The following is a 24346-nucleotide window of genomic DNA, read 5'->3' as shown; positions in this document are numbered from 1 at the left end:
AAAGCAGTACTGTTCAGAAAAGAGTTTAAATCATAGGGTACAAATCTTTAGCTATACAAAATTAGTTCATGGTAGACATCATATCCTGTTTAACTTATAGATGAAGAAGTTCAAATGTACATAGGATGGTCACAAGTTCCTGAATTTTATATGTAGAGTTTCAGAATATCAGCAGGGTACTGAACTGCTACAATAATACTTGTTTTTTTAAAAAAATTAATTAACAAGTAATCCTTGGGGTTTTTTTTTTAATACTTGCTCTTGATCAATTATTCTCACCACTATACTTTATTTCTATGTGAAGAACAGATGATAGCGATAGTGAAGAAATCATCTGTACAGTTCCATCTTGTGCAACAATTGCACCCTTTTCTGGATTAGATGTCTGGATTAGATTTGTCTTCAGACAAATCTCTTGTGTTTTGGTCACATTGCACATGGAGTATTACAATGTGCATGGTGTTGTTCTTGAAAATCACATATAAGGATCCAAGCAGCCCAAGCAATCACTGGTATGTCCATGTAACAATTCTAGTTTAGGAACAGTGAACGGTGAATTCAAGTTACTAGTTATCATCTGTCAAGTGCTTCATGGCCTAGCTACCTGAGGGACCATCTAACACCAACAGCATTTACCAATCCCACTCAGTTTAACAGGTATGGCATGATCCAAATCCCATTGGGAAAATATGTCAACTGATGAAACCTAGGAATCACTTCTGTGTCACCTCTTTCCCCATATTATTGGGGGGGGAGACTTAAAACCTTATTTTTATCTGTTTTTAATACTGTATTCCAATCCAGTATTCTGAATTGGGTGGCCTTACAAATCCAGAAAAGGAAAGAATGGAAGGGAAGGAAAGGGAAGGGGAGGGGAGGGGTCCTGTTTAATCCATAATCATCTTCAAAGCATGAAAGTTGATTAAAATATATGACTTTGAATATATTGTCTCTCAAAATACACATATCTACATTTCTAAAAATGTGCATTTTGGCATATATTTTGAGCAGAATGGTACAATTCCAAGGGATAACTTGTTCAGCTCAGAAATATATAATGGAATTGACAGATTCTGAGCATTAGTATATGATTCCATGAGATTTCTGAGTTCCCAATATCAACAACAAAAAGTATTGCTCCAAGTGTTACAAGATTCCAACAATTTTACCCTGAGATTTTGCACAACTTAATGTAGCAATGCAAAAATCTCATAAATATTCATGAAATCTTGCAAGACTTCCGTGTTCAAGGGCAAGATCTCTCAAGATCTAGGTAAACAGCATTGCATCTCGTAGGATTGCAGCCACACTTTTTTTTAATTAAGCATTTTAAATATTAATTAATTTGGGAGATTCCTGGACCATCCAGAATTTTTAAGTATGGCTTGGGACCTGTGAGAGCTGTGTTCCTAACCTTGGATTAAGAAATTAAACTGAGGTCTGGTTATTCTCAATGGAGACCAGACAAAATCTTCAGGTATCACTACCCGCTTTGATCCATTTTTTTTTCATTCTTTAATCTAATTTTTATGTTTTAAATCTGGAAGTCAAAATCTAGTTACTTAGTGTGTACAAAATTCCATCTGCTCAGCAAGCTATATAAAAGAGCCTGGCGTTATTGTTTTCCATTTGTCCATGAATTTAAAAAAACCCAAAATCTTACTTGGTTCTAAAGTCATCAGCAGCCAAGCGTGCATTGTCAATCTGAAGGAGAACACTAGCATTGTCAATGGAAGCTGCTAAAATCTAGGGGGGGAAAAACAAGGTAAACTAAGAAGCAATCTTAAGAGGTTTTTCTATCAGCATCCTATTCACCAACTCAGGAATAGAGAAGATGTGATTAAGTTGCTGATCTACAAATCCCAGTAATATAGCTACCATGGCTATATCATAGTGAGGGATGTTGAAAATTATAGTTCAATGACATAGACTACGGATTCTCCATCATTGCTGTTACCATTTATGACACTATCCTAACTGTATATAGGACAAAAGCAATCATGAAATAAAAGCATTAAACAGAAAAAAGCAGAGATCTGAGCAGATACTTATCAGGATAAGTATCTATTCACTAGGCAAATTTAATACATTTGTCATATTGATCTTTATTTGTTTAGCAAATGTAGTGTTCAAAGAGTTCTGCTAATCCTTCATTTGATCCTGGTACAAAATCATTGTTATTATTACTCAGTACTTGAGTCTGAATCCGTCAGACAAGACTATACAAAAGGTGAGCTGTATCAGAGCCCTACCCTGCCCTGCCCTGAAGAGCTCTCAGGGATTCAAGCTTGGCATGTGAGTAACATCCGGTATGCATCATCAGGCTCATATTCAGAATGGTACAGACTTCATTTGCAACTTTTTAATGATTTCTGGAGGCTTCCATCAGTAGACAACTGGAATTAAATAATTCATATCCTAGAGCAATCTGCTCTTCGATGCTGTTTTCTTGGAACGCCATTTGCCATTTCCTTAGGAACAATCTAATTAACAAACCATTTCTTCTCCCTTACCAATCACCTTTATTCTAAATGTCATGACAAACAAGGGTAATCATTTATCCACATCTTCTATCTTGCAGGGGACCGCTGCCTATTTGATTGATAGCTAAGTACATCCTTCCTTTCTGAGATCCACCTGATTTAAAACTTGGCCAGTTTATGATCTTCAATTTACCTATTCATAGTGACCACCTGGACAAGCAATCCTGGAGGCACAGAGGTCACTTGCTCATATCATAGCCCACAATAGCAAGATGGATCACATTTCTATGGCAGGAGCTACATTTTGTAGTACATACATATTTTATATCTATTAGGTCTTCCCTTGTCCTTTTTAGTTAATGATTTACAAGTATTTATACAAAATCCACCATAGAAATATCTCATATTGTTAAGAATATATAAGAAGTTCCACCTAAATTTAATTCAGATGCATCCATTCATCCAGGTTTCCCATTGCAAGTTCTAGGAACACTTCAATAACATGTTTGGTGTATCAGAAATCAGATGGACTGTTCTGAATTTTATCTTGCAATACCATGTTTCCCTGAAAATAAGACCCTGTCTTATATTTTTTTGAACCCTGAAATAAGCGCTTGGCCTTATTGCAATGCGCTCAAAAGCCCGATTGGGCTTATTATCAGGGGATGTCTTCTTTTGGGAGAAATAGAGTAGTAGGCCTAATCACTCCATCCCTCACCCTATGATAAGCAGAACTGAAGTTAATTTTGCAAAACAGTATAAATGGAAATAAAATTTACAATATTGATTTACAATATTTATAACCTTTATTTAGATAATGCATATGACTGCAGAGTTTATCCTCAATGGATATAGAATATGGATTAACCTGGCACAAAATATATTTCAAAAAGTGTTTTACCAATTAGAGATTCATGCATCTAAGAACTTTTTGTCATTATTGTTTTAAGCACACATTAACACCATAATAACGCAAAAACAGTCTACAGTTCTCTATGGAGTATAAACACATACTGACAATTTTAGATTTCTACAAGGATTGCAAGAGACAGGGAAACAATGTGTCAAGGTCACATAGGTTTGAGTTGCACAAGTGCACAGAGAATTGTAATAATGCAAGCTTTTTCATTTGCATTCCGTTATTACAAAAGACTTTGAACATTATATTTGTTTTTTCTAGATTGATAACCAGTATGGTTTTGAATCTTTGAATCCCAAATTATTTTTTCTGGCCTTAAGAATTCATTCCTATACCCAATAGGCATTGAGTCATACCTTGCTCTTCAGATCTTCAATTGTTCTGAAGTAGTGGCTGTAGTCACGGGCTGGAGTAGGTGCCTGCTTCTGATACCACTCATTGATCTTAATTTCCAAATTGGTATTGGCTTCTTCTAATGCCCGCACTTTATCCAGGTAATTAGCCAAACGATCATTGAGGTTCTGCATAGTTTGCTTCTCACCTCCTGTCAAAAGGACATCACCACTGCCCACAGAGCCTCCACCAAAGCCCACAGAGCCTCCACCAAAGCCCATACCAAGATTTCCACCAAAGCCAGTGTCAAAACCACCACCATAGCTGCTACAGTAGTTGCTGCCCCCATAGCCACCACCGAGGGCATTGCCAACCCCAGACGCATAGCGAGAGGAAGAGACAGAGATGCCACCAGCTCCTCCATAGATACTTGAAGTTCTGCATCCTCCACTCAAAGGGACAGAGGAGAGACGGGAAGACCCTCCACCAAAACTGCATGAAGCCCCTTTCTTAGAGGAAGAGGAGGAAGTGTATTGCTTGATGGAAGTGGTCATTTTGCCAAAAAATAGAGCCACACAATACAGACTTCCCTGTTAAATTCTAAAAGCTTGAGAGGGATAGTGGCTCTTTCTCTGAATTCCTGCCTTATATCTAGGATGGAAGTGTTGCTAAACACACAAATATTTGGCATTCCCTCAAGATTTCATCACCCCCCTCCCCTCCGGAATCAAAGTCAGTTTCCAGGACTATCCTTTTCCCTCTACGCATTTATTCATGCTGATGTCATGTTCTGGCATAAAGATTATGCCTTGGGAGAGGGTGGGGTTTTCTTTTGATTTTACTGCTCCGTTTTTCCTCCTAGATGCATCATCATCTATTATTCAGAGAAAGAGGTTCCTCACCCAGGAGAACCTTTTTAACAATAAGAAGGATGTAAGAAAGACTCTTGAATGTTCTTCCCTTTACTTGTATCAAAAGTCAAATATCTCTCTCTGTGTAACATTTTAGGCTTCCTTCTAGGATTTCTCGCCTTCTTCAGATTTCTTTGGAATGTAAGATGAGAACTCTGCCAATAAAACAATATCCAATTGCCTCTTGACCCTAGGAGAATGCATAACAAGCTGTTCTAAATAGATATGGCTTGATAGACTTTGCTTTCCTCTTAACTCTACAAGTCTACAATGGTAGGTGTAAGACCAAAACTGTTTCTGCACAACTCCTTTTTGCAGAACTTGGTTAGAAGTAGGCACTGATGAGGGTCTTATTATCCTGAAGTGCCCCTATTGTTAACTATCAAGGATCTGTTCATTTTATTAGTGATAAAGAAGGTTGAACATGGCTGAGAATTTTGTCTCAACTCTGAATAGCCTCACCCTATGTCTAGAAACATGGGCTAATGAGAAACCTGGCTTTTCCTGCTCAAGAGTTTCTGTTTTCAGACAGCTCTTTTGAGAGCATATGATTATTAAACTCAAAAATTATAAGTGGCTAGTTTTCAACCCAAATTCAGGTGAGAGAAAATGAACTTTAAGAAGTAATCAAGATGATGTATTCATAGGGATGAATTTTGCTTTCTCCTACATACATGTTTTAACTCTTAAATTCCTCATCTCCTGCTTATATACAAATGTCCACATTCTGGTAAGCTCTTATTTTCAAAAAGTCCAAATACAGTTCTCAACCATCTTCATCAATTCCAAATCCAATAGATAAAGATATTTCTAGAAGATAGGGAACAAAATTCTCCTTCTGACAGTAAAGTGCAGGAATCCACAGTTCCACATCATGAAACTGGCTGAATACACTGAAATTCAAAGTCATATTTTTAAGAGTTGAGTAATCCAAATCCTATGCTGGATTAACACATTTCATCAGATTCGGTTTCTCCCGCATTCTCAGATCTCTTCTATCTGAAATCATTTCTACCATCTTTATCTAGAAATGTGTAAAAAGTGAAATAATATCAGAGAGCAAACTAAACTAAAAAACATTTCATTAATGTCTAATCCAAGTTTGTTGTTTTTGATGTCTTTCAGTTCATGTTTGAGTTTAAACTTATAACATCAATATATTTGATAACCAGCACAGGACTGGAAAGTACACTTGCCATAACTTTATTTGACATTGTTGGGAAATGCTGCCAAATGTTATGCTTCCATGCCATGTTGCAAAGGTGATATAACACCCAGGATTCTCATATTCTGCATTGTATATAAATCGTTTCTGGGAATACAGCTGAAGGATCCTGGTTAAAAAAAGAGGAAAGTGCCCCGTGGTTTCATGCCCTCATTCAACCATGAATTTAAATCCACTTTGTTCTAATCCTTGAAGACATTTTATTGAGGGAAGCCAGAAGCTTTTACTAAGACTATCTGATAAAGCAGCTGTATCACAAACCATGTCATAAAGGGAGGCGGGTTTGAGGAAATGCCTATGATTGAAAACCTAGCCAAAGAAGCAGTACGTTCTACATTTTTCCTTGTTTGTTTCTATATCCATTATAACTAGAAATGTTCTTTGATTTTTGAGAAAGAAAGTCTTATTTCCCAATTTATTTTGGTAGCTGACGTAATGCACAGACATGTGGGGCCACTGATTACAAATAGTCAATATATAGACCATGTATATTATTACATGTTAAGTGTGAAATTCCATAACATCTGCCAGGTTTTTCTTTAGAGGTCTTCTTTTTAGACTTCTTTAGAGGTCTTCCGAATCCATTCTCCATTACATACACCCATGCAAGACCAGGCGATAAGTATGTGTGAAAGGACTCTATGAATGTCCTGCCAATGGTTTACTGTTTTCAAAAGCAGGTCCAAACAATTCCACCCAAATAATATGTACTGGTTCCTTCGAACAGAAGGACCTCTCTGAGCAAAAGAAAACCTGTAGCTTGAAAAGACATCCTAGTAGTGAAGCAAAGGGACCAGGGATGTGAGATTCTTTTCTTAAAATTACACATCAAGATAAATGGATTGAAACAAGTCTTTACAATCTTGTTGGCTCCTCTTTAACCAACAATTGTAACAACAGCATGTACCGAATTATAATTAAGCCGAACAGATTCTTTTTCTATTAGAATTACCAGCTAACTTTTGAATTATTAATTGCTGTGCTTTTGAGGACAGTTGAGACATGTTCTAACTATAAATCACATTCATATCCAGCAATTCTTTTCATTGGATCTGTATTCCAGCTTGAAAGTCTCAAATTGCCTTTGATGCTTACAAATACTTACAAATCTATAATCACTTTGGAAGAAAGTAGAGAGGGGGTTGCAACTGTATGTAGCATCTTTGGAAACATCAAACAAAAATGAAGAGACCCTAATTTGGAATGACGTCTAAAGTTATATCATTCCAGTTCATTTGCTTTATCTGTTATCTGTAGTCTGTGCTTCTTTGTGCGGTTGTTTTAATCTGTGTTATTATGCTTTTGCATTGATTTATGTATATGTTTACCCAACATCAACTTAAGAGCTATTGTTGTAAGACAAGAATTAGCAGCATGGGGTCCTAGGCCCACTTCTATTATACTTTGAACTGCTTCAGTTCAGCACCAGCAAAATCTGACAAATCATTGATAATCGGGGGTACGATTTCTCACGATTTTATTATTTCAAAATTTTTTGCACCTTACAAAAAGCTTTAAATTAAAAAAAACTTTAGCTACTACAAAAAAAAAAACCCTCACAGAAAATTGAGAAACAATTTTTGAAAAACATTTTGACAATTGAAAAACAAAGAAAATGATGGCTCCAGCCACTTGGACTATGCAGTCTTACTACCCTGCCTAAGATGAAACTACTCCAAAGGGCTAAAGAAAAGAAAAGAAAGAGGTAATACTTTGAAAGTATAGCCCCTGACCATGAAAAATTTCTTGCCACTCCTATAAAGCAATTAGAGTAATACAATTAAGTTATGCAATTCTACAAATCAATCTTAACAGCTTGGTTATGAAAGTGGTTTGGCTGAGAGACAATCTGAAATTATCTGCAAGCTACTCTTACTCTTATACTTACTTATTTACACTGGAGTTTCAGTCATTAACAGAAATAAATCTCATTATGTTCGGTTAACTTATTGACAAGTGTCTGTAACTGTGCAGCCTTAAGTTTTCCTTAGCTGTGAAGAATGTCAAGAATGTTAAGCTGTAACAGAAAATATATCTGAGTTCTGAGAAAATATTAGCAAGAAACTCAGCTATCCACCTTGATTTTGTTGAGTATGTATTGTATTGAAATAAAGTGGAGTTTTGACAGCTCTTGAGATTCTGTTACAATACCTAAATGGCAGAGTACATTTAAGACTCTTAATAACCCTATTTCCTGAGCTTGTCTTTCTTGAAGGACTGCTGAATCACTGTATTCATATTAACAATTCTGTCCAAAAGGAAGACTTCAGTAGTAGTTTACACAAACCCTCTAGGTTAGTGTCTCTCAATTTTGGTAGCTTGAAGATGGGTGGACTTCAACTCCCAGAATCCCCCAGCCAGTGCTGGTGGCTGGGGGATTCTGGGAGTTGAAGTCCACCCATCTTCAAGCTACCAAGGTTGAAAAACACTGCTCTAGGTGTTAACTTTCTGATAAAATAGTCACAGTGTAGTATTGTAGAGGGATACAAATGTTATCCTGTGATAACATTTGGTAACGTATTTGGTCCTGCAGCTATCTAACAAAGACTTCATGGAATCAATGACAAAAGCAAATAAATTTTATAAAATAAATTTATAAAGCAAATAAATGTTATAGATACATAAGCAAAATAACTCATGGACACAAAAAAACATTGATGAAGGAATACAGGCCTATGACAGCAACAGTGGGATCTTTTCTCATATACATTTCTCCTTGCACCATTTACAAAGAGGGTATTTTTGGCCCTTGCCTCCATTAGGCTGGATGATAGTCTCTGTTTGATTGGAAGATACCAACTTGAGGAACAATATTTTAGACCAGTATTTTTCAAACCCTGGCAAATTTAAGTTGTATGAACTTCAACTCCCAGAATTCTCTAGTAGGATGACTGTCATTCCATTTGAGAAAAGATGGTTTGCTTTTTGACTTGTAGCATTTTTTTAAGAGAAAAGAAATTTCTAATGCAATTTGCAACAGGATTTAGTAGTTTTGTCCTTCTTTGGCGATCAGGTGATTACTCTCCTCTCTTCAGCATTCTGCAGTCTACTCATTTTAGTTAAATCCTAAGCAAAAAATATTTTGAAATGATGATTCTCATTGAGCTTTTTCAGTAGCAATATTACTGTCACTGTTCCAATTCCACCAGACAAGGTGAAGAAACTGCTGGAAAAGCTCTCCTTCTCCTGGAGAAATGTTTGCCACAAATGGTCTTAGCCAAGATCTCCACCCACAAAATTGCTTTTCAAAGGCCATTGGAACCCATCCCTATTTATCTTGAATCCTAGCCAATAAATACATTTCAACCAGACTGCAAAGTGCAAATTATTTTGGACCATAGGAATGAATCATTCTTTCTGTTTTCTCCCAAGGCGCATTTTTTTAAAAAAGACCTGCGTTGACGTGTTGACAAGCAAAGTTTACTTCAAAAAAATCCAACATAAGATCTCTTCAATCTACACATTATGTTTCAGAAAATATTAGCCTTGCCACTGCTTGCATACACTTATTATTTGCATTATTTGATAATGCATATTGCTATTAGTACATCAAAGATCTAACTCTGTGGTCTCTTGGTATCCATTCCATTTTCTCGGGCAAGTTTTATAATTCCTACTTTAAATGCTGAAGTCTTTCAAAACCAAATGCTGTTATGACCATCACTTAAATTAAGCCCCTTTCTTGGTTTTCTCTCTTTTTGTGGGGATATTGAGGCCAGAAATGTCCATTCTGATGAATGGTATCTCTCCAGGAATTCAGCTACTACCAAGAAAGTATTAAGCCAACTCAGATAGTGTGGCAAGAATGTGTATAATAAATATGGGGAATGTACCATTGCTTCAAGCTAAGTATGCTAGGTAAGCTAGGTAAAATATTACTGTAGTGGTATTATATTTCAATGTGAAAGTATCATTTTTATTATGTTTACACTGTTTTTAAGTTGCTCCAGTCTAAACCTATAATAAATTAAACAAGTTTTTCTATTGCAGAAGGACTTACTCAAGAGTGGTACTGTAAGTGTTCAGTTTGCAAGCAGAGGGTCAATTTGAAGATTACACTAGCTAATGCAATCTTTCCTAACTGGTGTCCTTCCATATGTGTGTGCCTACAGATGTCACAATTCCCAGAATTTATGGGATAGATATTCCGGCACGATTGGGTGAGATTAAACCAGGGGTCTGCAACCTTAAACATTCAAAGAGCCATTTGGACCCGTTTCCCACAGAAAAGAAAACACCGGGAGCCACAAAACTCATCCCATGCCTGACTATTTGTTGAGCAGCTACAAAACTAGCATATGTAGTTGAATTAAACATTCTTGTTTTTTTTCTGAAACTTTTCTTTTCTTGGATTTATCCATGGTTGGCCTACCAGGGGTTGAAAAGCTCAATAAATTGTGTGCCGGTGGGTGTCGCACATTGCCGGTTGTGACGCATATTTTGAATAACAAGGAGCCACAGCAGAGGGGTGAAAGAGCCACATGCGGCTCCAGAGCCACAGGTTGCTGACCCCTGGATTAAACTAAAACTTTAAATTGATGAAATGCATGACAATGGTTTTAACTGGGACATTTTAGGAAAAATATTACCATGATTATGATTCTGGTGTGTGTTGTAATTAAGAACATATAGTTGTCTGTTTCATTGTCTTGCATTCATAAATATTTCCCTGCTGGTTATTTTCCAGAGTCATCAAGAACTTTATGTCAGTGTCATGATACTCAGTGAATCCAACTTAATTATGGAGAGAGAAAAGATGCTATAAATAGATATAATTTTTTGTACCTTTTGGTTTCAAAGAATGAAGATAATATGAGATAGGCAACAATGCCTAACTTTTCTCGGTAGTAAAATCCATTTCAGAGATTCTGTTTTAGTTCTTTATTCTGTCAATTACCTTAAAATGAAGATCTTTAAAAACTTAAGGTATTTGTTAAACAAGTCATTTTCTTTAAATGAAGTGGAAGGGAAAAGACTTTATTAGAGTTTGTGCAATAAATCAAAGGAAGTTCAAATTGTAGGAGAAAAAGAACCGAGCAAGAATCTAGCAGTAAGAGGAGCTTCACAAAGAAGGAAAAGCTGATAAGTTCACTGTGTGGGTTTAATTCCCAGAGACATGAACTTGTTCATGGGACGAGATCACTTTTCCATCTTTTATCTCCTCAATAATTGTGCGAATCTGACGGGTAGTTTTGGATCCTGCAAGGAGACAGAGGAGGAATCAAAACTTAATTGCAAAAAAAGGAAATAGAAAAGTGACAAAGAATTCCACCATCCACCATTCTTTTCTTCAGCACTCAACTAAACAGGATTTTCAGGAGGGGGTAAAGGTAACAAGGCTAATGTTTCATCCAAGTGATTTCTTTTTCAGAGTGCTTATATTGAATGTATTACCATTTGAAAAGAAAAAAACAATGGTCTGCATTGATTCAGAGCTCATGTTGATTTCAAGAATAGTGCTTTGCTTACAGAAAACGGAGCTGTTTCTAAGGCTTTTATACTATTATTTGATAATTAAATAACTTTTGGATGCTTTTTCCTCTCTAGACTGAGGTTGAGTAGTTCAGGATAATCTATTTGTTTGCAGGGGGAAGACGAGAGGCTTCATCTACCTATTTGGTTTAAGCAGCAGGCTTCTAGTCTGGCAGCATTTATACCACCCTGTTTAATTAAACAATTAATAAAATAATAATAATCAGGGTAGAGGCAGAGTAGTTTAGGTTGGTTAGAGTTAGCCAGTTGGATCCAGTGAGAACAAAACACCTATACATTCCCAGCAATGCATGTTTATAAATGCAACAGGGATTATTTAACTTTTTCCTAATGTGTCTTTAACCCTCCCCCCCCTCCTCTTTCTCCTATTTCTCACTCAACCCTCTCTATTTTTCTTAGGCAACGTAATCGTCACATTCTTGCAGAGTACTCCAACAGTGGGGCTTCTCAGTTTCTCAAAACATCTCCAGCATCAGCTCAAGTGTTCTTTGTCTTAAGAGGATCAGGAAGGATTTGATCCTGTTGATCAAGCAATGACATTGTGCATCCAGTCTGGTCCCCTTCTTTTTCTTCTACCAGAGTCAAAACTCTGATATGGGAGAGGTAATATAAATCTAGTCTGAAAGAGGGGATTCAAAGATAGATCTGCACGAAGGGAGATGACCCAGTCTGGTGCATATTTTTAGAGGCCATAAAATTGTGCCTTTACAATCGTAACTAAAAGAGTAAACAATAGAAATTGGCAAAGTTGTGAGCAAATTTCTATTGAAATCTCTTTTCAAATGCATAAAATTTAAAGCCACTGGAAAGACAATGCTGTAATCAACCTGGGGATCTTCCCATACCCTCAATACCTTTTCCTTCTATCCTCAAATTAAGTAACCAATTTGCCAGTTGAGAAAACTTGACGTGCTGTGCCTTGAAAATAAGGTTAGCAAAAGTTTGTCTGCCTGCAAGCATGAATCCCTCACTAAAAGGACTGCCCTCCATGGCTGCCTATGTTAGCTAGAAAGTGTGAAGCATGAAAGCATGGAGCAATAATAGCAGCGCAGTTGTAGCTGCAGCCTGATGGGCAGACCTTCTGCTGCAGCTCACTGGTGCAGATCACAAAGTCCAAGGTCCCCATGCTGTGAAACTTTAGAATGTTGCCAATAGAAATGTCAGAGTGCACTCAGTTTGATTACGTGAGACAACCCAGGAGCAAATACAGTAAGCAGGCATAACTGCCAAATGTTCTTAGGTGAGCCAATGAAGGTTTTCTTCCGTATAATAGGATATGTGGAGTTTCATTTATAGCAACACTCCATATCCTGTTTATTATATAATTCGCTGTGTTCATGGCTTCCCCCAGTATATTCTACTCATTCCTGCATTTGCTAGCAGTGAGTGTTTCATCATTTGCAATACGCCATTCCATCTTGCAACCACTCCGTTTTCAGCTGGCAAGTATGGATTCGTACGTCTATGCCTTATGCCTAAACTCCTTAACTATCTTTGGAAATTATCAGATATGAACTCTGTTCCCATGTCTGTCTGCAACTGGCATACTTTACAACCATACCTTCACTCTACAAGTCTTATCCATCCATTTATACCACAGCAAAAAAACAAACAAACAAACTATTGACTGCCAAGTGGGATGGTGATAATGTCAAAGCAGAAATGGTCATAGTTTAATATAGCCCTATGGCTGATGGAAGTAGGCACTTAGTTTCTCTCTATGTAATATAGAATATTTGCCTAGCAATTGGCAAGTGCTAGATTCCTTGTAGATTGCCTTTTTCCAGATTCAGCCTGACCTAATGGTAGGCTGGCCCTGAGATATAGAAAATGTTGTGAGGATACATCTTTTACCAATGGCAAGGAACTCAGTCTGGAGCTGAAGCAGGGAGGTATGGGTGAGGAGAGATAGGTGAACTGTTGGTTTGGTTGGAACAACTGAATCATTATCTTGTCTATTTATTTTGCAGATTTAGATACTCCAAGAAGGAAACTTTTAAAACTAGAATAGATTCAGGCAACACTCTAATTAAACATCAAATCTCCAGTAGATTCTTACCCTCTATGGCTGATGAATACTGGGGAGTACTACATGAAAAGAAGAAAAACAAAAAAAGACCAATTAGAGAAACATAAAAAGCAATGCAAAAAAAAAAAAACAAATACTGAAGTGATTGTCAACGTTGCTAGTCTTTAATAAGACGGAAAGAATGACACTTGATCTAAGTCTGATTTAATTCATGATAATTTCTTTACAATAAAATTACAGGAGCTATTTTAGAGTGCTGGACCACTTTAATGGTAGTCATTACATTTTCATCTGTGGCCCAGTATTCTACTGATAGACTAATAAAGGCAAAGGATAAAGAATAAGATCTTGTTCGAGCACCACCTTTGTCATTAATTATATTTGATTTGCAACCATTGCAATCACAATAGCCCAACTTAGTGTATCAACAATATGCACTAACAAAAGTTTGAAATACTTGTGCAAAAGCTACAAAAATCATCTTAAATAATTATTGTTAGTCCTACTCAGCCATTAGAATATATTTCAGACACCCTACAGTTTAAGTGAATCCTTCAGTGGAACCTTACTCTGATGGACCTCTAACCTTCATCATTTTCCCAATTAACCATTTTGAATACAAATGATGGGACCCTTTTGACATACTAATCTTCCTCTCCCTCCAGCAGACGACGGTAGGTGGCAATCTCCTTTTCCAGGCGTGTCTTGACATCAAGGAGAATCCTATATTCATGGTTCTGGCGCTCCATATCACATCTCAAGGTAGCCAGTTCCTCTTCCATATTGATGACCAGACCCTGGATCTGTGCGAGCTGAACACTATAACGAGATTCTATATCTGCCAAAGTCCCTTCCAATGCTGCTTTCTGGGAAGAGGGAGGAATCAGAATCAGTGTTAAAAAGGAATATATATGTCATGTTTTTATAAACAAGTCATTACAGCCTGGGCAAAACCAACACTAGGTTACAAATTATGATTTATTGAGCCAAATGGCTGGGTACACATATTATTGGAAGCCAAACGCAAATCAACCTCATAGTGGATTAACATAATAGTGGCAGAGAGTTCAAAAGTGCATGCAGCCCCCACCCCACACAATTGGTTAATAGCTGTCAGAGCCACTAAGTTTTCCTCTGTATTATAAGAGAATAAGAACATTCTTCACTTTATTGTACAGTACATTTGACATTTTTTAAGTTACTTTTTTTAAGTAACTTTCTCTCCTAACCTCACCCACTTCTTTGTCATAGCCTTGTCCCCTTTGGTAGTTTTACTTCCAAAATATCATTCAAAGATCAAATACACTGTCAGCCTAACACAATTGCCCAACTCTAATTTAGCACAATATGTCAATCCAATATAAGATTCTACCAAGGTTTCCTGGTGTGTTACTTAAGAGAACATGAATCCTGGGATGAAATGTATCCCCCCCCACAAGAAATCTGTCTGCCTTGATAGCTTACTCACAGGGGGCCTCAGAACACTCTTTGAAAATGGTTTACCTATAGAAACTGAGAGCTTCTTGCATGTAGATTGATGCTATTGTCAAAAATGTATCATTCTTATATGTACAGTAACTACAAATAAGTGTTCAGCAAGAAAACCTGCCTCATTCTTCCTCACCTGTTTTCTTTAAAGAAAGAATTGGCTTTTGAAATTTTGTTTGAAAGAACAGAGAATACGGATAAAGTTCTCTAGAGAGGAGTTTGACATTGTGGGTAAATTTTTAACTATGAAGTAGCGAAAGAGCAGGTAGGAATTCCCCAGCTTTCATGCCCCAGTTAATTTCCAGAAGTCTTGAGCTAGAGGGAGAATAGGGAATGGCCTTGAAGGATAGAAAGAAAAGCCACTATCGAAGCAATAGTCAGATAAGCGTGGATTGAGCCAATTTCAAGAAACTAATATGAGAAAACAGACAGGCCCTTCTCTGGTTCACATGAAGATTGGGTGAGGGAGGAGGAAGCAAATTCAAACTTGTAAGATTCATTTTCCCTAGCTGTTACAATATGTCCCAAAGGTGCTTTATTGAGAGGCAACTCTTGAAAAAGCACCTTTGGGACAACCATGACCTGGATGACTGAGAATCTCCATAGACATTTAGCTCTTACAATAAAAGGGTTCCTGATCTACCTGGCAAAGTTTTCATGGACTGGTCCAGTTTACAGGGCTGACAGCAGCTTCCCTGGATTTCCACACTAGGGCTACATTCTTAGTGAGGATGTCATAAAGAATTGTTTAAATCGGGAAGCCAAAAAGGCTTGAGTGTAATAGAAGAATATCTAACAGAGAGCAGCAACATAAGTGTACCACTCTGTATCACCTTCAACAGTAAAATCAGCTGAATGCTCAACAGGCTGAGAATGCGGTAGAAAAAAGCAATTTCATTCACAAGAGAAAAAGTAATAGGAATATAGAGCAACTCAGGGAAGAAACAAGAGCATGTCTGTCCTCTCAGTGAAACAGATGCATATTTTGCACCATACTGTAGTCTTGTTATTTAGAATATAGAGGGGGTAAAACAAAAGCAGTCTGGTTCCTGTACCGTGCTAAACTGGGCCTGCAAGTCTATCTCTAGTCCTTGAAGGCTGCGTCGCAGTTCTATGACTTCTGATTGGCCACTCTGCAGTTGTTCTGTATTGATGGCAACTTCTCGATTCAGCTCTTCAGTCTGTTAAGAAAGGACCACTGAAATGTCATGGTGCACATATAAAAATAGTCAATATGCTTTCAAGGGAATATGTTCATCTCAAGGAAGCTCTACCTTGCTGAAGAACCACTGCTCAGCATCTCTACGGTTGTTCTCTGCCAAGCTCTCATACTGTTCTCGCATCTCTGCCAGGACCTTCGTCAGATCCACACCAGGAGCAGCATCCATTTCCACAGTGATTTCTCCACCCATTTGGCTTTGAAGAAGTCTCATTTCCTGTTTGAGGAACACCAATGAAAAGTTCTCCTATTACCCCGAGTAATATCGGTACCTACACTATTTCTAAAATAAGTAATATTGGTTTACTTTATTTAGCATGGAGATTTCAATCCATCATGATATCTAATTTTTGCTTAATTGATTTATTTATTGATCCAGTCTACTTGGCCACCCATCTAGCCAAGAAACTTTGGGTGGCAACCAGGATGAAAACAAAGAAATGTTTACCTTAATATTTGTTGAACATCCAAAGAGGTTCCAAAAATAGTACATATAGATCAAACATGTTATATTCCCAAAAGAAAAGATTATAACAGATAAATATTTTAGAATATATTCATAACAAGAACAATAAAGCATCAGTAATCTTTTTAGGTGTGGGGAAAGCAGTGCCTGGTTATTTGAGGGACCTCTTGTCTCCCATAGTGTCTATCCAGCCAGTTTGATCTGGTTAGGTTGGCAGATTCTGGGTTTCATTAATTAAACAATGCCGTCTATCAGAATCCTGGAAGTGCACTTTTTCTGTAGCATTGCCTGCCATCTGAAACAAACAAGAGCCTCCATCTTGCTGGGATTCCAAAGGGCAGGTGTTTAATGCTTTCATAGGCTCTTTGGCCAGGAGAGCTGCCACTCCTTTCTTCCCTTTGCTTGTTCTCCTCTGAGTTGGTTTTCTTTCCCATAATCGCTGTTTTGTCCTGTGTTTTGTGTGTGTGTGTTTTGTATTGTTCTTTGTTTTTAAGAGATTTTAACCATTCCAAACTGCCCACAATTACTGTGAGTCAAGTGGCATATAAATTTAATAAATTATTATGGTTTGCCACACAATCAGCCAAATGTTCAAACTGCATTTGGCACCTAGTCCTTCACAAGAACCTGGGATAGGCAGGTATGGATGTTTGATAGTGTTAAAGGTATCATTGCGGGATGTAAAGTGTTCCCAGTAAAGCTGCCCAGTCTGCAATTGACTGACAATGATTTTTGTCAATACCAATGCTCTTGTTGTTGTGACTGCTGATGAAAACAACTAAAAGTTTTGGTGAATTTTCTGGATTCAAAATTAATAGAAGATTTTGCACAGAAAGAATCCAGATGCCAGATAATGAAAAGTGAAATATCTGGGATTGTGTCTGACAAATTGCAATAAAGATATATTTCAAAATAATTATAATAAATTATGTAGAGACTTTTTAATATATATATATTGAAAAGTAGGAAAAAAATTAAAAATCTCCTGCCTAGGAAGAATTATGACTCTCAAAATTAACGTATTACCCAAGATATTGATTTATTTCAAATGACATACATTTTAAACCTGCAAAGAAAAATATATATGCAGTGGGGGGGAAAACAGAATAAAATTCATAAATTTACAGGATTCAAAAGGCAAAGTTGGCTTTGCTTTTCCAAATTTCAAATCTTATCAGCATGCAAGCTGTCATGAATAACAGAATGGATAAAATTCCAAATAACAGGATGTCAATATTAAAAGGAACCTGCTTAGCTAACAGGATTTAGTTATTCATAGGGCTTCATAGGTATTTATGATATAAAGAAAGAAAAGAAGACAAAAATCTAAAAGGGTATATTCCAAAACAAAACTTGATAAAAAGATGGAATACTTTAAAAAAAAACATTTTCACCACTAGCTTCTCCACTAAAGTGCTTTTTTATTCTGGGGATGACTATAGCAAGAAACCTATAATTACATATACACATATGGTGCATTCTGGCTCCAGAAAAACACATAGTAAGAATTATTCACTTAAAGATGGATTTTACCTTCTGGTGTACCTACGAATAGCAGAAGAATAAAAAGTTCTTTCAGGGAGAAAGAAAGAGGGACTTTAAGAAAAATAACAGATTTAATCTGACGGAATCAAGGCCATCTTTAAGAAAATAAAACTGGTTCATCAGAGGCTGATGTTGTGGGCTAAAAGAGAAAGACTGGCCAAAAGTCACCCAGTCAGCTTTCATGCCTAAAGGAGAAACTGAACTCACAGTCCCCTGGTTTTTAGCCTGGTATCTTAAACACTAGATCCGTGATGGTGAACCTATGGCACGTGTGCCCAAAGTGGCACACAAAGTGGCACGCAAAGCCATTTTGCTCGGCACACACCACCTTCCAGGTTTCTGGCATGCATGCACATGTGACAATTAGCTGTCCTTCGTGCGTGCAGCAGTGCCGAAAACCAGTGCATGCACGTGCACCAGCCAGCTGATCGTCAGGCGCGCATGTATACTAAGACCTGGAAGTTCAGCTTTTCCGGAGCGTAGCCGCAACAAGGGCACGTGTGTGCACGTGACATTTTTGAGCGACCTTTTCGGCACTCGGTGCTGAAAAGGTTCACCATAAACCATGACTGCACTAGATCAAACTTTCCAGATCAAGGCCATACATATAAATTGCTACTAAAATATAAAATGGATTCTGAACTAGTTAAACATTGTATGATAAAATGTCTCTGCATATTTAAATTAAGGGTCTATATCAGTGGTGGGATTCAAATAATTTAACAACCGGTTCCCTGACCTAATTATTCCTTCCAATAACCAATTCACCAATCTGCTCAGAAAGTTAACAACCGGCTCTCCCAAAGTGGTGCGAACTGGCTGAATCCCACCACTAGTCTATATGCAATTCACACATATAAATTCAGTACTTGATTAGTTGCTGGTGAACAAGGTGATATAGATAAAATAGAAAGAAGCACAATGCATTCAATGGCATCAGAATGCAAGCACTCCTGGACTTACAACCACAATTGAGCCCAAAATTTCTATTATACAGTGAGGCATTTGTTAAGTGAGTTTTGCCCCATTTAACAACCTTTCTTGCCACAGTTGTTAAGTGAATTGCTGCAGTTGTTAAGTTAGTCACGCGGTTGTTAAGTGAATCTGGCTTCCCCGTTGACTTTGCCTGTCAGAAGGTCACAAAAGGTGATCACATGACCTTGGGATACAGCAATAATCATGAGTCTGTTGCTGCCTGGATTTTGATCACATGACTATGGAGATGCTGCAAAGGTCATCAGTGTGAAAAAAATGGTCACTCTTTTCAGTGCCGTTGTACCTTTGAACAGTCACTAAATGAACTGTTGTAAATCGAGAACTACCTGTACACACTTGAGTTGCCAAATCAAGTAAAGAAGAGTCAAGAGCAGGCAAATCAAATGTAGCATGTTTATGTGTAAATCAGGCCAAAGTCTTATTTTTCCAAATAAAATCACAAATCCAAAGACTTGTGTGCACTCAACTGTTCAATAGCTGTGATGCAAACTTCTCAATGGGGCACTATCTGCTATGAGTGCAAATATGTTATTGGATTACCATAAAGTATATGTTCACTGTGAAGGTGTCACATAAACTAACTGCAAGTTCACACTCCCCATGTTAACAATACGTATGCTATGTGATGGTGGCAATGGGATATCTTACCTCTTCGTGATTCTTCTTCAAGTGAAGCAACTCCTCAGTGAGAAGTTCAATATCCTTTTCTAGGTGAATCCTGGTTGAGGTTAGATCATCTAGAACATTGCGCAAACCATTGATGTCAGATTCAACACTCATGCGCAATGCCTGTTCTGCCTCAAGCCTAAAATCAGAAGGGATGAGTGAGTGATGATGAAAAATGTAGAAGAGACAATATTTGTCCTCATGGCAACCCACCAAAGACTTACTTGTTTTTGAAATCATCAGCAGTCAGTTTTGCATTATCAATCTGCAAGAGGACATCAGCATTCTCAATTGTGGCAGAAAGAATCTGAAAACAACATAGAAATGACTGGTTGAGATCAAGAGTTTCTATAGGAATACCTTCACATTTGAAATGTCTGTGAATGCAATGTCTATCCCCCATCATAGAAAGCTCTAATTCTCAGTTCTTTAGGATGTTGAGTAGAGTTGAGTTTCTACTATGACTATAACGCTCCAAAATCAACATCATATCTTAATAAAAGTCTTATCAGCACCCTAAGCTATTGAGTTCACCTGTTACTTCAGAGGAAGTTCAGTGAAAGCAATCATTTCACAATGTTTCTCCCGGAGCTGAAAGACTAATACCACCTCATTCGTGAAAAAGAGCCTTTGGTGGCACAGCTGACTAAGTGCTGTTAAAGTAGCACCAGCTGCCTGCAATTACTGCAAGTTCAAATCTCACTAGGCTCAAGGTTGACTCAGCCTTCCATCCTTTCGAGGTAGGTAAAATGAGGACCCGGATTGTGGGGGCAATAAGCTGACTTTGTATAAAAAAGAACACCGCTTAGGGGGGGCCAAAAGCCCTACTAAGCAGGTATATACAAAAGTATGAAGGCTATTGCTTAACACATTGTAAGCCACCCTGAGTCTCCAGAGAAGGGCGGCATATAAATCAAACTAATAAATAAATAAATAAATAAATAAATAAATAAATAAATAAATAAATAAATAAATAAAATGTCTCATTTGTTATACCTCCCACGTCAGAGTTGACTTTCCCTTTAGTACAGGGGTCTCCAATCTTGACAACTTTAAGCCTGGAGGACTTCAACTCCCAGAATTCAATAGCCAGCTTTGCTTTGTTTTTGTCTTCACTCAATCTCTCCCATATTTAGCTGGACTTTAGACAGAAATATTTGTTTACTTCCCCTATAATAAACATGGCTTATTTATGATGTTTTTCTAAGCTTTCTAGAGTGTATTTTAAAATGTTGAAATAATTATAAAAAAATCTACTGTTAGCATATTCAATAGGAGTGAAGTAGAAAACTTTTCAATTTATGTCCCAATGATACACACACAAAACAAATATCCATGTAACCCAAAATGCAGTGCTTTGTGAAAATATGCACATTTTTGGACTTTACAGGGTAGTTTGCAAGTCTACAAACATGGGTATATACCTGAAAAGCAGGCACAAAAATGTTTATTGAAAATATTGATGTGAACAATATTGCATCACACTGAAGAAAATTTGTTAGAAACATGTTATAAAGGAGAAAATAAATACAAAAACATATATAGATATTTTTTCATATTTCAAATAAATGATCTCAGTGTAGATTGGAAACATACTGAATCAATAATTCAGTATTAATTACAATTTATTTAATTACAATTAAATAAAGACAATTTTAGATTTCACAGAGTTACAGAGACCATAACACAGTGGGATGAACAGGCCATGTCATTTCTGCTCAAAGTCAACCTTTGTTCAAAAATATTGACTCATTCATAACACCAATTTGATATTCATATACACTTAAAAGACTAATCATTTAATATCTACAATGGAAAGAAATACTTTGACCTGAAATTACAAGGAATAAAAATAAAAAATGAAGATTAGAAGTGATAGCAGATATGATAGCAGTGTTCCAATATCTCAGGGGTTGCCACAAAGAAGAGGGAATCAAGCTATTCTCCAAAGTACCAGAGAGCAGGACAAGAAGCAATGGGTGGAAACTAATCAAGGAAAGAAACAACCTAGAACTAAAGAAAAATTTCCTGACAGTTAGAACAATTAATCAGTGGAACAATTTGCCTCCAGAAGTTGTAAATGCTCCAATACTGGAAGCTTTTAAGAAGATATTGGACAACCATTTCTCTGAAATGGATTGAGGTTTCTTGCCTGAGTAGGGGGTTGGACTAGAAGACTTCTAAGATCCCTTCCAACTCTGTTTTCTATTCTATTCTATTCTATTCTGTTCTGTTCTGTTCTGTTCTGTTCTGTTCTGTTCTGTTCTATTCTATTCTATTCTAGTCTAGTCTAGTCTAGTCTAGTCTAGTCTAGTCTAGTCTATTCTATTCTATTCTATTCTATTCTATTCTATTCTATTCCATTCCATTCCATTCCATTCCATTCCATTCCATTCCATTCCATTAACAACAAAAGCATTATCCCTCTCCATTCACATAGCAATTAAATTCTGGTCCCTTAAAACCAATTTGAAAAAGAGGAACCCATCAAAGGAGTCAATTACTTGTTGCTAATTGCTTTTCACCTGCTACAATATCTTTTTTTTTAAATGTACTCTGCCCAATGCTATTGCTAACAAGTGCTTGTGGGCACTTGTTACTTACAGTCAGAGGGTTGGCATGTTTATAGATCCCCATGAAATTTCCTTGCCATACCTTGCTCCTCAGGTCCTCAATAATCCTGAAATATTGGTTGTAGTCACGGTCTGGACCAGGTGCCTGCTTCTGGTACCACTCCTTAATCTTGACCTCCAGGCTGGAATTGGCTTCCTCCAATGCCCGCACTTTTTCCAGATAAGCAGCCAGACGATCATTGAGATTCTGCATGGTTTCCTTCTCTTTCCCAGCCAGAAGGATATCACTTCCAGTTCCACCCACAAAACCACCAGTTAATCCTCCTCCAAGACTACCACTAAGGCCCCCACCAAGGCCCCCAGCAAAGGTGCTGCAGTAACTGCTGCCCCCATAAGTACCACCTGGGGTGTTTCCAATCCCAGAGAGGCAGCGAGCAGTAGAAACTGAAATACCACCAGCTCCACCATGACTGCTAGGGGCATGGCAACCTCTACCAAAATGGACCAGGTTTTCCCCGCTAAAACCTTTCATAGAGGAAGAGGAAGTGCTAGTGTAGTGCCTGATGATGGTGGACATCTTGCCAGGGAATGGAGCCACCTAAAACACTGCTCTGTTCAATTCTGAAAGGACTGAAAAGCTAAGAGTTCTCTCTCATTCCACCCTGCTTTTATTCCCACTGTGGGGGCGTTATGTCAAAGGCCTTTTCTTTCCCTTGCATTCCCCAGAGCTTTCATCATCTCAGACATCAAAGCCAAGTTCTACAATCATCACTTTTTTTTCCCTCGGTGGCCTATTCATGCATTTGTCTTTCCGGCAGATACACCTTGCCTATAAAAGGTAGTTTTGTGTTTCCCCCTTGGTCCCCAAGTGAACATTCAAGTATGCCTCAGAAACAGGACTAGCGTTGCTCAAGGGTGTAGTTGAACATGATGGAATTTTTATGTGCGAAATGCACCCAGGGAAAGACAATGAAAGCGCAGTCTTGCACAGGGGGAACCATCACATCAGAAATGAGGGTCTATAGAAAGCCTAAGGATTTTCGCAGTTTTTGTACAAAATCTGGAAGGTTGACAGTTCGGAAGGCTTCCTTATAGATGGCAGATTTCACAGATTGCTTCTGTCCTTGTACATTAAATGACAAAGTCATACATGTAAGTTGTGCAATTACCAGTCGATAGTTTTCTTTTCAAGGCAAGTAACCATGGAAATTGAAGCAAAGAGCTTCTAAAGCAGGGGTCTCCAAACTCACCCACCCACCCCCCGCAATTGGGGCCCACTCAGGGGTGGGATTCAGCCTATTTGGACCAGTTCGGGTGAATTGGTAGCTCCGATGATCAGCTGAGAGCAAACCAATTCACTGAGATGATTTGGAGGGCCCACCACTGACCTTTATTTCCTTTGTTTGAAGCCCAGCCTCATCGGCGTGGCAGAGTGGATTGCCGCAGCTCAGCTGTTTTACTCACCGGGGCTGCAGTAGAAAGTAAGTTTTCAAATGCACCACGTGCGCCCTCAGCGAACTGATTATTACACTGATTGAATCCCATCACTGGGCCCATTATCTGCAGCCTGTTCGGAACTAGGCCGCGCGAGCACAGCTCCACATGCACAAGCAGTGGGCGCTCACGTTCACACACGAAGCTCCATTTGTGCGAGCGGCGCCCACATCTCCCACTCACACAAACGGAGCTGCACATACACATGCGCACACATCTATTGCTTGCACGGAACCATCCCCTCTTCCCCCCCTTCCCCCCCTCCCCCGCAGCCGGGCCAAGCTGGAGAGGTTAGAAACTGCTGTTCTAAGGATCACAGCCTATAAGTGGAAAGGAAAAAGTGGTTCTACATAAATGGTTCGTTGTTTTTCAATGCTAATTCTTAAATGTAGGAAAATAATAGGATTCGAGTGTGCCTGAACAGTTTGCATACTTTTTACCAATGGCAACCACAGGCTATGTTTGGATATTCTGATAAACAGAACACATTCCAGAATCTGATCTCT

At 38.0% G+C, this 24346-nt stretch overlaps 2 protein-coding genes across 2 annotated transcripts in view; both read right to left on the bottom strand.

The window, feature by feature from the left end:
* LOC117664624 (keratin, type I cytoskeletal 17-like) overlaps positions 1-4388 on the bottom strand; it is a 10150-nt gene extending 5762 nt beyond the window's left edge. Inside the window, exons 1-2 of the mRNA XM_034415736.3 lie at positions 3759-4388; positions 1664-1746 (exon numbers count right to left, since the gene is read on the bottom strand). Of these exons, the coding sequence (XP_034271627.2) occupies positions 1664-1746; positions 3759-4289 (614 nt within the window). The 5' untranslated portion in view covers positions 4290-4388. The remainder of the gene's footprint in view (positions 1-1663; positions 1747-3758) is intronic.
* Positions 4389-10737: 6349 nt separating this feature from the next.
* LOC117664625 (keratin, type I cytoskeletal 14-like) lies at positions 10738-23151 on the bottom strand. Its single transcript, XM_034415737.3, has 8 exons — positions 22429-23151; positions 19998-20080; positions 19756-19912; positions 16156-16317; positions 15937-16062; positions 14039-14259; positions 13424-13452; positions 10738-11070 (listed from the first exon to the last, which is right to left on the bottom strand). The coding sequence occupies exons 1-8, from the start codon at positions 22921-22923 to the stop codon at positions 10973-10975; spliced, it is 1371 nt and encodes a 456-aa protein (XP_034271628.1). The 5' UTR covers positions 22924-23151; the 3' UTR covers positions 10738-10972.
* Between the last annotated feature and the right edge of the window lie 1195 nt (positions 23152-24346).

This window comes from Pantherophis guttatus, chromosome 4, assembly GCF_059756535.1.
Source record: "Pantherophis guttatus breed Tessera chromosome 4, ASM5975653v1, whole genome shotgun sequence".
Classification (NCBI taxonomy): Eukaryota; Metazoa; Chordata; class Lepidosauria; order Squamata; family Colubridae; genus Pantherophis; species Pantherophis guttatus.
Note: the sequence above shows the minus strand (reverse complement) of the source record. Positions and strands in the feature narration are given on the sequence as shown.

What these genes read in the sequence shown, in the direction of transcription:
- LOC117664625 (XM_034415737.3), bottom strand. Translation starts at nt 22,923, where the DNA reads ATGTCCACCATCATCAGGCACTACACTAGCACTTCCTCTTCCTCTATG. An exon ending in GCTGATGATTTCAAAAACAA is followed by an intron (nt 19,913 to 19,997) that starts GTAAGTCTTTGG and finishes TTCTGATTTTAG; the next exon opens with GCTTGAGGCAGAACAGGCAT. An exon ending in TGCAGGCCCAGTTTAGCACG is followed by an intron (nt 14,260 to 15,936) that starts GTACAGGAACCA and finishes CCCTCTTCCCAG; the next exon opens with AAAGCAGCATTGGAAGGGAC.